Here is a 16,780-nt window from a genome sequence, read left to right on the forward strand (position 1 = left end):
CACTGCTCATTTTACTTTCAGCCTGTATGCTGTAAATTCAGTTAATAATTATCTGCTTTATTTGTGCTGTATAAATCACAAACCAACCACGAAACCGGTATTTGTGACATCAGTTGAGGCGTTAATAAATACAACTGTAACGTCATGCTTTTGAGGTTGTGTGACTATCTTTTGTTGTCATCGCTAAAACCGTAAAAAAATGTCGACACAATTGACTCTAAAAGAATTTTGCAACACTATTTACTGCCTTGTATTTAATACCAATTTTGAAGTGGAACGGCTCGTAGTATTTGATTAAGAACGCCAATATATTCATTTATTTTAAAGAGTACGTATTATATGAGTGAATATAATATTATTGCACAAAATACATATTCTATATAGTGACACACACTGTACATGTAAAATATGGTGCACTAAATGTATTACATGTATTTTAACCACTTCTGAGCGGCCCCTTGGAACCATAAATCTGTCTTGAATATTGTAAACAGACATCATTATTAACAGTGACCAATCAGACAAAAACGGCCGGTGCTTCAATTACGAACATGATCAGACTCATCATGAAAATCATTTGGCCGTGAAACCATTCGGCGTATCAGAGACAAGCATCTGGTTTATTTACTAGCTGGAGAATTGGCAGTAGACGAGATGCGTTTTCGTATAACTTCCAGTGTCTGTTTTTACATGTACACGTCAGTGATAAGTCTTTTCGGGAAAATACATACACACGTACACTACACGTTGTTTGCCTGTTGTTTTTTCCCGGAGCTGTTAACTGTGACTAATCTGCGTTTAGAGAGCATCCTGAAGGTTTTCCAGGTAGCATAAGCATTTCCACAGACTGTTTCGTGTGTGAGGATTGTTTTTCAATGCATAGTGACCTGCGAATATACACAGGTAACCTTAATATGGCACCTGTGTGCACGTAAAGTGATGACGTAGAACGCAGGAATTTCGGGAAAAAATAAAATGTCTGCCGGAAAGTTAACATGATTGTGTGATTTTACAACATACTGTTGTGGATTTTATTTGATATTTAATTGGATTATAACGTACTTCCGCGTTGGAGAACCGAACTTTATATTTTCGGATAACTTCTGTGTTGTTTAGTTAGTTTATATACATTTATTTTGATTTCGAATAAAATGAGCGAGGAAGAGAACGAAAATAAGCCGAAAGTGTGTGCGAATTTTGAACCGCAGGCATGGAAGAAAAATAAATGTATGAATTGTTTTCAGCCACCGGAGGCACACGCGAACATCTCAACGGAAAATGGTGGGGAACACACGGGAAATACGGAACGAAGTTTGTCCCCGAGCAAAAAAGGAGCAGCTGCGACGTCACTTAAAGACAAATATGAACAACTTGAACTCGAAAAAGACAAACCAAAACCATTGGACTCACCGCATACACTGCCGAGAACGAAAGGAAAAGGAGGGCTGTCGACAATTACTGAAATGTACAACACATTGGACATGAAAAGCGGAAAATTACCACAGAGTCCGTCGGGTAACATTCCACCTCCAGTGTTTCCAAAAACATTCAAAAAGGATGGTGATTCAAATTTGAAAATGTCTCAATTTGGTTCTGTCGAAAATGTGAACTCGATAGGAGCTGATTCCCCTGTAGACTTTGGAATGAAGAATAAATTAAAATTCGGTTCTATGGAAAACATATCCTCTGTTTTTGATAAAAAGAAAGAGAGTGTAAAAATACCGGTGCTAAAAAACAAAGTTGAAGACTCGTCACAAAATGCTGCCCCAATTACCGCATCAAAACCTGTTGCTCAAACTATAACAACATCGATTGATATTGTTAACAAACAAGATTCCTCTCAGAACGAAATGAAAGCGGGTCCTACTGTAATAAATAAACAGACAAATAGTAAAGTGGATATATTTAAATTACCACCAGACGATAAGAAATCAGATAAAAAATCACTAAAACTCGATATTAATACTGGCAATGAAATGAACAAAGTTGATAAATCTTCAAATGCCATTCAAACACCATTGACAAAAGATAGCAGTTCGCTAAAAACTTTAACAAGTGAAATCTCTTCAACAAAAAATAAATCCGTTATTTTTACCTCTTTAAAATCTAAAGACGATTTAAAATCGCCTGTTGGCAACTTGGAAAAAGACAAAAAGCCATTGGGTAACCTAAAAGATCAGCTAAAGTCACCCACCCCTGATAAGGACAAAAAACCTGTTTTTGACCTAAAAGATAGATTGAAATCACCCACTCACAATGAGGACAGCAAATCTGAAACTAGTCCGCGGAAAGACAAATTTCCACCAGTGGAAAAGAAAACCGATATAAAACCACTTAAACTCGATATTAAAACTGACAAGGAAAGGAACAAAGTTGATGAAACGTCAAATTCCAATCAAACACCATCGACAAAAGAAAGTAATACGTTAAGGACTTTGAAAGGTGCACTCTCTCCTACTAAAAATGAATCAGACTTGGTTAACTCTTCCAATTCTAAAGACAATTTAAAATCGCCAGTTGCCAACATAGAAAAAGATAAAAATCTAACTGGGAATTTAAGTGATAAGTTAAAGTCACCTACACCTGATAAGGACAAAAATCCTCTTTTAAATTTGAAAGATAGATTGAAATCGCCACCTCATAACGAGGACAGCAAGTCAGACACTCTTACGTGGAAGGACAAATTAAAGTCTCAGTCTAAGGACAATAAAATTGAATCAAAAAGCCAATTAAAGTCCCCAACAACGGATTTTGAGAAGAAACCAACTTTTGCTCCGAAATCAAAAGCGGAAACTGACAAATTAGCAAAAGAAGAACAATCTGGATTGGCAAACAAAGACCAACTCAACCAGATTAGCCAGCCTAAAGAAGATATAAAATCGCCGGGTGGAGAACAAAAGACAAGTAGATCTTTTAAACTTCGCGATAATCTTAAAACAGGAAACGTTGATACAGATAAACAAAGTGCTAAACAAATAGGCAAATCTGAGACTGATTCCAAAAAGGGGTTTAGTTTTAAAGACTCATTAAAATCAAATAAAAAAGATGACAATTCAACAGAAATACAAAAGGAAAATGAGAGTTTGAAAAGCAAAACCTTAGGTGTTAATGATAAATTATTATCAACTCCAACAAATAAGCTAACCGATTTGAAAGACAAATTAAAGCCCAAGGAACAAACGGAAACAAACGTTACACTGCCAGATATAAAAGATCAATCAAAATTAAAAAGTAGTTCTGAAGCGAAGACATCCAAAAAAATTGGTGAAGATAAAGACCTAATAAAGACAAATGAAGACACATCAATTATACAATCAAATAAATTGACTGATTTAAAGGATAAGTTAAAGTCTAAGAATGAATCAGAATCAAAATTTGGAAATAAACTGACAGATTTTAAAGATAAATTAAGGTCCAAGACTGAAACCGAATCTAAAACGGATAATTCACTTACAAGCTTTAAAGATAAGCTTAAAAGTAAAGATGAAACAGAAACAAAACCGAAAACTAAATTAAACGATTTCAAAGATAACTTAAAGAGTAAAAATGACACTGATTCTTCGAGTACTGCCACGGATAAATTAAAATCAAAAGATGCACCGGACTCGAGAACAGCAAGTAAAATGAATGATGTCACAGACAAAGTAAAATCTAAAGAAGATTCTGAAACTGTGCCTAAAAAGACCGATCTGCGAGATGCATTGAAAACCAAAAATGATCCTCAGTCGAAAACATCGAACAAAGTTTTTGATTTTAAGGATAAATTTAAGTCTAAACAAGATGGAGAACAGGCTACGATTAAAGTAGTAGATTATAGAAACGCGATAAAGTCCAAAGAAAAAGATAAAGGAAAAGAAGCGAAGCAAAACGATAACAAAAATAGCAAAGACAATTCACAATCGACTTCTAATGCGCTGATGTTAAAATCTACAAAATCTGGAGATGACGGTAAAAACGATGGTCATAATAATTTAAACAAAATAAACGTTTCTTTAACGGACCAAATGGGAGAAGAAACTGCAGCCTTAAAATCCAATGCAATTAATGCCGAAAATAACGACAAAAAAGACGACTCTAATAATTTGATCCCACAGAAAACAGACATTTCGCCCGAGTCAAAATCCGACGACAAAGGTAACGCATGCGCACTCATTAGCCCGACGCCTGCTGAAAAATCACCTTTGCACGTGGATACACAGGTATTCACCAGCAGTCGGAGTAAAACATCGGGAGAAAGTAATCTTGTAGCAGACGGTTCAGTAGAAAGCGCCAGTGGAAGTACGAAGCGACAAAGTGACATTTCGATAATTGACTTTAGAAAGGACAAAAGTCCTGTAGAAAGTAAACAAAGTGACAAGGACAAGGGTGCAGTAATTCCAAATGGCGACATTCGCGATAGTTTTAGATCGATGGAAAATTCCTCGGGTAAGAAATCTTCTATTTCATGTTCTGAATCTGAGATTGAAAAGTTGAAAGAAGAGTTGATTAATATGACCGAGCGATGTCAAAACCTTGAAACAGAGAACACATTGCTCAGTGATAGCATCAAGAAGAAAGACACTCAGGAGACAGCATTACAGAAGCAAAAAAATGAGGTGGAAACTTCGGTCAAAACTTTGCGCCAACAGCTTAAATGTTTGGAAGATAAATGTCAAAAGTTAGAGACTGACAATGTTAATTTAATAAACGATGTTCAAACGCGTCGTGAGGTAAATCACCTTAACCATAATTCGGAAAAAGAATCGGACGAATCCGATGAAAAAATGTCGGCGCGCGAAAAGCTTATGGAAGACATCATTGAAGAAAATGAACAACTCAAGGAAGAAATTAAAGACCTCAAGGTGGAAATGGAAGAAATGTATGACAGTTTCCGTGATCAAGAGGCGGAAGAGTTTAGAGAACTTCAAAAGGTAATAATAAATCACTCGCTTCGCACGAGCATTATTCCATTGTTTGTAGTTCGAGACATCTGACATTAAATAAGTACTTTCTAAAATGTATGTGTGATCGCAGTTTATCATGTGTTATATATAGGAGCAGTGTTTTTTTTTTAAATTTTACTAGAGCTTAAAACATGCTGAAAATGCACATAGTTGTGTCTATCAGAAGGAGTGTATTCTTTATTTATTAACTACAAATCATATGTTTCTTTCTTACTCTTAGTTTAATGTAATTCACCCATAACAATTTTATTTTAATTCAATGTTGTGGGTAAAGCACCAGTGTTAAGGCCATTTTTCGACTGCAATTTATATCATTTGATGCTGGCAACAATATTTGTGATACAACAAGTACATTTACCAATCAACTTATGCACACTTTGATCCCATACCATAAATGTTGAAGTACTGTCCAATGGGCATCACATAATAATGTGTGTATTCAAGTTCTTGGTACAAGTAATTAACATGGCAATTCTTTCCGTAACGAAACAATGCTCGTATTGACAACGTCCTGAATTGTAACAATATTGCGGTATATACAGTCTTTTAACGTTACCAGCGTATTTTAAATTACGAGCCTTATTCAAATCGCAGTCGAATTCATTTGCGCCATCATAATCAACTTTCAAAATCTATACTGGTGGATTTAAAAATATTTATGTTTGCATTTATAAAATTATCTCCATTCGCCGATGGAGCTTTAAGTATTTATGACAAAACATAATACTGAGCATAATTTTAAGAAGGAGCACAATTTCGTCAATTTTGTGGACCGAATTTAGTCGATTTCCTCCAGCAAAATGTATACAATTATTCAAACTTATCCTTAGATATTAAAAATCTCATGTGTTAATTATAGTTAATTTTAAGTTAATTTCAGCAAAATATGTATTAAAATGCTTTTTAAACATCACCAGTATAAATCTTCTGCACATATATCAGTTTCAATTTACTATGAATTGTTCTTTAAAAAAATCTTTAAATATACATCTTCTTAAAGTCTCATATTTCGCGTAAAACAGTGCTGCCCCCACCCCCTTCTCAGAAGGGCCAATCCCCCAGGAGTTGGAATATGCCCGGTAGGAAAATCTTTACCAAATGTCGTTCGACATTTCAAGAATAAGCAGAAAAGGGGGTTTAGTGCAAGTGCGTTAAGTGTTGTCCTAGATAAGCCTGTGCAGTCTGCGGACTTCACATGTTAATCTAAGACGACTTTTTACGCACATGCATTAGCCCCCCCCCCCCCTCCCCCCCCTCCATTTAAAAGAGCGAGGCGCAAATAAATTGTAATACGTCATTCTACACAGGAGCTCGAGTTCACGGCGAAGAACTGTCGCATCCTGCAGTTCAAACTGCGTAAGACGGAGCGCCGGAACGAGCAGAATGAGAAGGAAAAGGCGACGTACGAAGAGCGGCTCCGGAAGTTGCAGAACCAGTTCCAGGACAGAGACGCCGTCGCTCATATTCACTCGCTGGAGGACGAACTTAGAGTGAGTTTGCGTTCTGAATTTGTAAAATGTAATATCGCGTATTGGTGCAAAAAGGTAACATGTGCCTTCAGATTTCAATGTCACATGGTGCATTTTTGCGCCAATGGGGCGAATTATGTCAACCGAAAATGTTCAATGCATGTTAAAACGGCATCAGTTGTAGTAAGCCATATCACGTTTATTTCATTGAAAAGTATTTCGTAATAAATACAATTGATTCCGTTAATGTTTGAAAGTTCTGTGAGCGAATGATAAATGTGCTGTATGCTTGGTATGGAAGTAGTGCTCTTACTCGCTTTGCTTGAGAGGAATCACCAGCTGCTTGTATTGCTTGTTAATAAATTATTCATCACTGATACATTTTTATTATTTGTCGAATTTTAATGCGTTTTTTAAGTGTTTGGTAAGATGTTCATAAGAACAGATGAATTAAAAATAGTGTAATTATTAATTGGTGAGAGGAGTCTTGATATAACTTTCAGTTTTCTATTAGAGTATGAACAGGTTTATAAAGGTAAAATATAATATATGTCTGTTCATATGTGTATATAAACTTTCTATACAAATATGAACAGACATAGATTATATTTTAACTTTTCCTTTCATGACACTTAATAAAAAATGCATACACAGAATACAAGCACATCATAATAAACTAAAGTTGTCATTTCAAAATTATTTGCAACAGCAGTATTGTTAGACCAACGCTCTCGACGTTTTATACCCGCGCATCAGAAAATCTTATCATTGTTTATTGGTCTTTATTCCACACATAATTAATACGTATTTCTTTAAAATCAGTATTTAAATATTGTGTCCCTGACGTAGAAGAAACGACTAATATGTATTTGGAATGTTTATTTCCAGTGTTTAGCATCAAGTAAAGTGCATGGTTAAATGGTTGTATTTTATATAAATGCTTACTTACCCACCCATCAAGTGAATATAACGGTAATACTGTAATGCGGTAAAAATCTTACCGTACATAAACTGATGTACAGCTATTTCTAAAAAAATGTTAAAGATTGCTAAAAGCACAGGCGTATCGTGGCGCGCAAGAAAAAAGTTGAGTCTCGTTCTGAGAAAACTGGGCATAATGCATGTGCGTAAAGTGTCATCCCAGATTAGCCTGTACAGTCCACACAGGCTAATCAGGTACGACACTTTCCGCTTTTATGATACTTTTCGTTTAAAGGAAGTCTCTTCTACACGAAAATCCAGTTAAGGCAGAAAGTGTCGTCCCTGATTAGCCTGTACAGTCTGCACAGGCTAATCTGGGATGACACGTTACGCACAAGCATTATGCCCAGTTTTCTCAGAACGCGACTCAATCGAACACCAGCATTGATACGATCAGTTGAATGAATCATATTTCCAAACCTGGTTGATTGAGTCACTCACAACGCTTGATATGATGTTGACAATCCAGCTTTCGTGCCCTTTGCTATAAGAAGTTAACAACACATTGAATGCTTAGCAAAACATAAATTCTTTTACCGGATGTCGCATTACCCGATGAACCTTAACACCGATTACTAATAGGGGTATTCCACTACGACCCGATTCCCCACGATTTGTCCCGATTTCCAATATTTTGAGGTCGGGGACATTCGTAGCTTAATCGGCGAAGGTCCTAACTCATTTGTAGCTAGTCGTGGGCCGGTCGGAAGTGATTCCTGCAACTCAGGAGCTCCCGAAAAATCGTGGCCAGATTTTAAATGTGTTTAAAATTTGGCCAGGCCTCCAAGACTGAATTTAATCGCAGTTGACTCGTAACAGCGTCGTAGTGCGTTCTTGGGCGTCGTAATCGATTCGTAGGTAATTCGTGACTCAATCGGGAAATCGGTGATCACGTGATCTGTCTACGAATCAGATACGACTTTGTCAAGACTCTCACGAGTTCACCCCGAGTGAGTTTCGAGCCCGCTAAGATTCTCGCGATTTAGATCAATATCAATTGGCGCCTAAGTCATGGGTGCGTTCGGTGAGGTCCTAGCTTAGTCGTAACCGATCTGCATCGTTCGTAGTACAGTCGCAGTAGATTCTTACACATCGTAGTGAAGTCGCGACCCTATTCGCAAGACTTCAACCGAACCCCACGATTCGTCGTAATTCAATCGTACCAGTGTCGTAACTGAATCGTAGATTATCATGAGTCTTCCCGATTTAATAAATGTGATAAATCGTAGCGAATCGTGAGCTTGGTTTATTAGTGGAATAGGGCCATTAAAGCAACGCCATTGTCTTAATAAAACTATGATAGTATGTTGTACACTTGCTACTTTCCATTAACCGCTTGCAGTCGGATAAGAAAGTTATTGCATTCAGACCGATCAAACATATATAATGCCCATAGGACTAGTGTAGATGGTCAACACTTTTAAGCTAATGTTATACAGGTGATATTGAAGCGCGAATTTCTAGCTCATTGAGACTTACATAAAAAGTAGCAACTAAGCATCTCAAACCTTGCATTGTAACCTCACTCTGAGAAAATGCATGTGCGTTAAGTGTCGTCACAGATTAGCCTGTGTAGTCAAAACACAGGCTAAGCAGGGACAACCTTTACTACCTTTACTGGATTTTTTAATGAAAACTTCGTGTCGTCCCAGATTAGCCTGTGCGGACTGTACAGGCGAATCTAGGACGACACACTACGCACATGCATTAAGCCCCGTTTTCTTATAGCGCTGCACGTTTGTATACTAATTGTTGCCCTTAAAAATGTATTCGCAGATGGCCAAAGACGTGTCTGTTCGTCTGCACGACGAGATGGATCTTCTGGAGGAGAGACGCGGCAAGGTGGAAGAGGAGAACCGCCATCTGACGGAACTACTCGAGCAGGCGGACCGGAAGCAGTTCCGACTGGAGCTCGAGGTGGACAAACTTAGAGATAAGGTAGGATTGCGGTCTGATATCAAACAGAAGTGAGATATTTCAGTAACAGTATGAGAAACCGACCTGAGCTCGAGGTTTGAATAAGGTCTTTTGAGTAGGAGTCCGATCGGATACGATTCAGTGCTCTTAAATTTATATTAAGTAAAGTCTGGGATAAGGTATGTTTGTATTGGATTCAATGATTTGAAGTTAATCTTTATGGAACTTCGAGATATAGCATGTTTTGTATAAAGTGCTTCCAATTTTGGGCTTTTAGATCGAATGACGACATAATATACGTATGTGACTTGCTTCAGGATTTGGAGTTTGAGGTCAGGGCACTATGAGATCAAATATGTCAGTTATATGATTCAGAACTTATGAGTTTCCGGGCGAGTAAGTTCGATGTAAGGTTTGTGTGGTATTCCATTCAGGGCTTTGGGGTTTAGGAGATATGGTATTTGCGGGGTTTTATAACGAACTTTTTTGGTGGGGGGGGGGGATAGGTCGGGGAACCGTCCGTTAGAAAACGTGTGTTTGAGCTTTGATTCAAGGCAATAGAGTCTGAGATTCATGAAACTTTGAGATAAGGTAATTTTGCGGTTTGATTAAGAAACATACGAGATTAGTAAGGCGTTAAATATATGCGTGCCCTCTCCCTCAAATATTCAGGTTGTAATAATACTGTAATGAAGGCTATATGATAGAATCTGAAGGTGCTTACTTTGCTATTTTTATGCAGCAAAATTACAATTGTACATGTCAGGGGTTTTTTTTACTAAGAAAGTGACGCCGATATTCGGCGTCTTCCCCTACCAGAATTTTTTCCCTCAAAATACAATTTCCCCACCAAAAATATCATTTTTCACTAAATTATAATATTTTCTCTCAAAGAAATGTTTATTTTTTCTTTGGGCATTCGACAATTATCCAATTTGCACCATGTACAACGATCTCGCTCTCTCTCTCTCTCTCCAGACGAACACAAAAAATCTGGGAATCCCAGTTATTCTAAATATAGCTCTTAAATTACGTCATGTAAACTGGGCAACTAATCGTAATAATCATGTGACTATTTTACTGGATACCGGTCTTGCGCGAGAAGGGTGTTTCGTCAATTTATTACCGGAAACCAGTTGAATTTTCATCCGGGCTATGTGCAAGCCAAGATATAAACGTGAAAACAGAAAAAAAATGTCTCACAATTGGCGTTCTTACACAAACAAAATAAAACATTCGGACTCGGAAGATACTGAACGCATCGAGGCATCGAAGAAAGAATCATCGAAAACCGTTATAACCCAGCAGGATTCTGAGGTAATCAACATCGAACATTGTGAAAGTGAAAGTAGACAATCGGCAGCTGCCGCTCCTTTCCCTTCCAATACTGTAGCAGATCAAGATCGTCAACCCATTCATCATGAAATTGAAATCACAAAATTGACATCGTCCCCCGGCCCCAGTACAGAAATATAGTTGAAAACATTTCCCATTATCAAGATCTACACCCATCTATTAAGAACTTTGACTTTAATACGTGTTAAATGTGTTTAAGAACAAAAAGGACAGAGACAAGCCTCTTTTAATGAGTTATAGACATTAAAATGAACAGTTTTTATTTTTTCCCCTAATATGTCTCTTTCGCACTCTTTTTTCCCCTGTCACCCAGCGTCCAGCGTCTTCCCCTTTCTCTAAAAAAAACCCCTGCATGTACATCTGCATACTCATGAGCAAAAATAAATATGCATATTTATACGTTAAAATGTGCAGGTGTACGCCAAGAAAAGCGAGGCAGTATTAATTAGTTATCAATAATACACTTGTGTACAATAAGCTATTTAACGCTAAATGTTGCTACAAACATAATCAACACAAGTCTCACAAATGCAAACGTGTCTGAAAGTCTGAAATGTTAACGAAAGAATTATCTTCGTCTGATATGTTTGAGTGATCTCAGATTAAAAGCAAAGATTCAGGGTGTTCTATTTACTCAATACGCATTCCACGTGCGATTTATACAGAGAATTATTGGCTTCCAGCAAATAACACATGTAGAATTGAAGTATTCAACTCGCTTAATAGTATATACCTGTGAATGGTTTATATTAAAAACATATGCTGGGATGTATGGGACATACCGACAAACGTTAGTGTATAGATGACATGTACTCAAAAGATATGTGCTAAAGAATCATATGGACACATCAGCAGTATTTTTGTAAAAAAAACACAACAACAATTAAATTGCTTGTGTATCCTTATTCAAATTAAAGCAAAATGACTCGGTGCCTGTAGTTACTAAACGCCAGAGTAAAGGCATGACCAACTATCGAATGTAATTGGTTTCCTGATAGCAAATTATCATTCTCTACAATTCATTACATTTTTGTTCAGACAGTTTGCGATCTAGATTTCTTCTTTCTAAACATTTAGTGTAAATACTTTTAAATTTGGCTTTAATATGAATTATGCGACTATACAGTGTTAACAATTAAAAATAATTGTGCCTAAGAAACTCTTAATGCATTCATACAAACATAATTATATGTCAATCGTGAATCAATACACAGATGATGACGTCGTTTCCAATGATCGTATGCATGATCTGGTATCAATTAGACAGTCTATAATTGTAAGTATATACTTAACACGCATAGGCACCCCGTTATCATGATCACTGGTGGCATAACTATTGCATTACTGTCCTGCATGCGCTGCTGTTGCCATACTGCTCTGATTACGGGCGCATGTGGCAAATGTTAGTCCGCCATGCACGTGGCACTATGGGGATTCTGAGAGATATTGGCTAATTGGGTCGATAATTCGATGCCCTTGCATGACTTTTACTTAATTGCAGATCGAACATGGGGATCCTCAACGCCGTCATTATATCACTGAAATACTTTAACATACGCGAAAAGACAACAACACACAATGATATAACGTAATGGCCGATTCTATATGTATTGTTGCGGTTGTTGTTTTGGTGTTAGTTTTTTGTTCATATGACTCTTCTGATGGTGATGCACACGTTGATTATGGTTTTAAAACTTTTAAAAACTTATTTGTCAGTGAAGATGATAATGAACTCAATAAGACTTACATTAACATATTTATTGGACATACATGAAGATCCAATTATATTGAAATTATTTATGAAACATTTTGTCTGAAATTGATACATACAAGTCGGAGATGGTTTATTATCAGTATATGGTGCCATAGCTACCGTGATTCTGGTAGTTACATATCTGTTCTGCGTCAGAACAGTAATAATATTCGCAGACGTGCATACCTTGTTGATAACAGGCTGCATATCGGGCGCGCTCTTTGTGTCTGCGTGTCTGGTAGAACTGATTTTATAGCGTTGCGAATAACAATGGGATTTGTTCCCATAGTTATATAGAAACACAGTAAACACTTCGTTATTCTTCTGACAGCAGCAGTCACAGTGTCGGGTTTCTCATCAACGTTATATCCATGGTCAATATAGTCATCAACATCACAATCGTCGTCGCAATAGTCATGTTCGCGATCAATTAAACGCTCTACATAATTGTCATCAGTAGCTCCAGCGTTTAATTATTCTTGCTTGGTTGTTTTATAATGCGTTCGTGAGAGACATCAGTTGAAAACCATGAAATTAATGTATTCGAATCGAAACCAAACAGTTTTAAACTATCTGCATTTGTTGTGAATGACTAAATAAGCGCCCCACCCTCTCCCATAACCCAAACCCCTGTAACAGCGTCTAGATGAGCCTAGATTAACCTATTTATGTCTAGTAGACTCTCCCATCCTTCTAAATTGAATCAATTTATTAACAAAATCAGTGATGTCTAGTATATTTATTTCTATATTTAGAATATTTCTTACAGAAATTCCTTTAAGCAAACAGCGCAGACCCTGATGAGACGCCGCATCATGCGGCGTCTCAGCTGGGTCTACGCTGTTTGCCAAGGCCTTTTTTCTAGACGCTAGGCATAAATGGGTTAAACCGTTAAAAAATCGTTCATCAATATCCAAGAGAAACAACCATATAATATGATTACATTTCAGGTGATCGAGCTTCGACAAGAATTGCGAACTCGAGAATTCGGACCCGAGGGCGAACCAAGAAAGGTAACTCTTAAATAATAAATTATAATGTATGACCGGGTTTCCGCCCTTGCCGCCAAGCTCGTTAAGTTGTTCGTAAAGCCGACATTAAACTAGACATTGTTGTAAAAAATACAGGCACGTGGTTGTTAAATGCACAACGTGCTCATAGTGAGCTTTTGTGACCACCGTTTGTCCGTCGTGCTTCGTCAACATTCTAGAGGCAACATTTATTGTCAAATCTTAATGAAACTTCGTCAGAACAACTGTCCCAATGATATTTTGGACGAGTTCGAAAATGGTTACGGTTGGTTGAAAAACATGACGCCAGGGGCGTGGCAGTTTTCTTTAAATGGCGATAGTACAACCTTGTTATCACTTTAGAAGTCACATTGATTGTCCAGTCTTCATGAAACTTAGTCAGAACATTAGTGCTAATGGTATCTTGGATGAGTTCAAAAATGGTTTCGGTTTGTTGAAAAACATGGTCGCCAGGGTCGGTGCATATTTTCCTTATATGGCTATAGAAAAACCTTGTTAACATTCTACAAGTCACATTTATAGTCTTATCTGTATGACACTTGGTCAGAACATTCGTTCTAATTATTGCCCGGCTGAATTTGAAATGGTTCTTCGAAAAACATGGCTGCCAGAGGGCTGAACAGTTTTCCTTATATAATGCAACCTTGTAAACTCTATAGAAGTCTCAAGTTTAATGCAATCTAAATGAAACTTATTCAGAACATTGTTACTATGACTTCTCGGTCGAGTTCGAACGCCACTTTTTTGGTCTTGTCTTCATGAATCATCTCGTACTTATTCAGAATAGTCTAGTTCATTTGGGTCTCAGGTGAGCGCCTTAGTGAGGCACATGTCCCTCTTGCAATATTACAAAAAAGTACTTCATTTTCACATTTCAAACTTTTAAACATTTAGTTTAGTTGTAAAGTGTAATTTTCTTTAGATTGCTTTACTTCATCCAATTGCTAAGTTCGATCCCATTATACGAGTTATCTACCCTTGTTTTCAACGCATGACCTTTACCCTTGTTTCCGAAGTTAAAGACGAGGGTAGAGCAGTACATTTACATATTAAGTGCACATAAAACGGAAGTCCATATTGCTGTGCTCTCTCTACAGTGCTTTCGTTTGACTATGTATACTTTCTTCTTTTTTTTTTTGGCAAAAAAGTTATAGACTTAACCGTTTTCTAAAACTTTGTTTGAGAAATACTTAAATGTATCACACAAGCGCATTAAATGCCCGCAAGGTCTTAATTTGTGTACATGTATCTAAAGTTTTTTTTTTACATCTTTACCGGAGAAAAAAATCCGCTTTCTGCAATTAAGCAATTAATCAACGTTCAATCATTATTGTGCTGCTCAACCTTCTATTTTCAGTTAAACTGTTCGGAATTCCTTGCCCTGCATCGTGAAAACACGTGACCCCTTCAGTTGACAACCTTACCTTAGTGACGTCATGAAACGAGAACAACATTGCGTCACACACCTCCTATCGATCGGCATTGCGGCTTGCAGCCACATGACAGAGCGATGACACGAAGTCGATTGATTCGAATTAATCATCATCCGCACTCTAGTGCTCCTTACCAGCGTTTACAAAAACGTTATAAAATTCCAAAATTTACAAGAGACAAATTTAATATACGTTTGCTATATCTTATTATATATAATTATATATAATATTAATGCTCGTAAAAAAGATTTTAACAAATATATGAAATACACAAACAGAAAACAAACTATTCACAAATCAAGAAATATTACGTTTATAAATACGGTTAATCAATTACATAGTGTGCATTGAACTATCTTAGAATCATACCATGATTGCCATATACCAGTAGATTCATACTTTATATGGAAAAACATATCAGTTTGGTCAACACAATTAAGGCTTAGACAGAAGCGTTGATGACTTAAATAAAAGACAAACACAATGACTACCTACATGGATTATCATTAAAACTTCAAAGTTTTGCAAATTTATTTATTTACAGACGTCTTCAAAATAATAATACATATGCGTATGCATACGTTTATTGATTTAATACTGAATGTTAATGACCATGCAATATAAATTTGGGGCACGTTTCAAACTTTAGGAAAGCATTGTCATCATCAAATGCAAGCACGTTGCTTTTGCTATATTTACGAAGATGCGCTATGTTTTTGTTGAGCCAATTAAAAAAATGTAAATACGTTGATACAATAATACATGCATTTATATAGAATTAATTTTGTATTTATTTTTGATTGGTGTGAAAGTTGTTTTACCCATGCATGTTTGAGAAATAATTAATATAATTATTATAATAACATAATTTTATTGATCCCAATACACATTTCATATTTTAAGTGTTATATGATATAAATGAATGACACATGCAAAACAACAATTTATTAATCGTTAATATATAGACAATCGTTAATATAGCATGATCAAATTCACAGGTACATGCTATCTGTGTAAAGGTCTTGTACATGCAGCTGATAAACGAAGTGTGGTAGTGTCAATTACTTTATTTCTTAGTCGTATGATTTACAGAAGGATCCCGAAAGTTTCCACATTTTAATATTTGACCGGCTACCCTTTCTAATATTATACGAGCTTGGTTGAAAGCATTTTACACAAAAAAGTGCATATGTGGTTGGGACAATTAATTTGTAAATCGGACATATCAAATTAGTGTCCGTTGATAAAGTAATGATATTCAAATTAAGCTTATATGTTGATTAAATATAATATATATATCCATTTGCCTTAAATCGTATAATTTATAAATTTATTGAAATACACAATATTTTATCTTCAAACAAACTATATCGATGTCTGCGCTTGTTTGGATTTGAATAATCGTTCGTTTGTACATTGATAATACTTTATATGTTACTTATGTATCTCTTCCAGTTTCGTCTTACCTTGTTTAATGAGATCACTTTGTCCTTATGAAGATTTATTTTGTAATATGTTTTATTCCCCACTGTATTGTATATCTCGCGTGAGTTTTAACGTTTGTATTTATTTCATCTTTTATTTTCTGTAGATATTAATCAAATTATGCAAGTATTTGCAATACATATTATAGCAGGGTGCAGTTGAAATAAAAACTACGTTTTTTACGAACAAGTGTGTTACGCCTTGTTACTTCCTGCCCGTTTCTTTACATACATTGTAGATATTGTACACATAGATAACTTTCCCACCATAATGCTTTGTATGATATCCTTAAAAACGAAGGAGTCTTGTGGTTACTTATTACAAGACAATTCCTTTTTCATACAACTTTAAATATACCAACTGAACACGACCAGAAGAAAACAACACTGTAAAAGAAAATCGATGTCATATA

General features: G+C 36.2%; 1 protein-coding gene across 1 annotated transcript; it reads left to right on the forward strand.

Annotated features, from left to right (window-relative positions):
* The first annotated feature begins 657 nt into the window (after window positions 1-657).
* On the forward strand, window positions 658-16,517 carry LOC127857866 (putative leucine-rich repeat-containing protein DDB_G0290503). The gene is made up of 5 exons (XM_052394565.1): window positions 658-4,910; window positions 6,251-6,433; window positions 9,170-9,331; window positions 13,370-13,432; window positions 14,808-16,517. The coding sequence occupies exons 1-5, from the start codon at window positions 1,152-1,154 to the stop codon at window positions 14,850-14,852; spliced, it is 4,212 nt and encodes a 1,403-aa protein (XP_052250525.1). The 5' UTR covers window positions 658-1,151; the 3' UTR covers window positions 14,853-16,517.
* Window positions 16,518-16,780: the final 263 nt, after the last annotated feature.

This window comes from Dreissena polymorpha, chromosome 14 (genome assembly GCF_020536995.1).
Source record: "Dreissena polymorpha isolate Duluth1 chromosome 14, UMN_Dpol_1.0, whole genome shotgun sequence".
In the NCBI taxonomy this organism is placed as follows: domain Eukaryota; kingdom Metazoa; phylum Mollusca; class Bivalvia; order Myida; family Dreissenidae; genus Dreissena; species Dreissena polymorpha.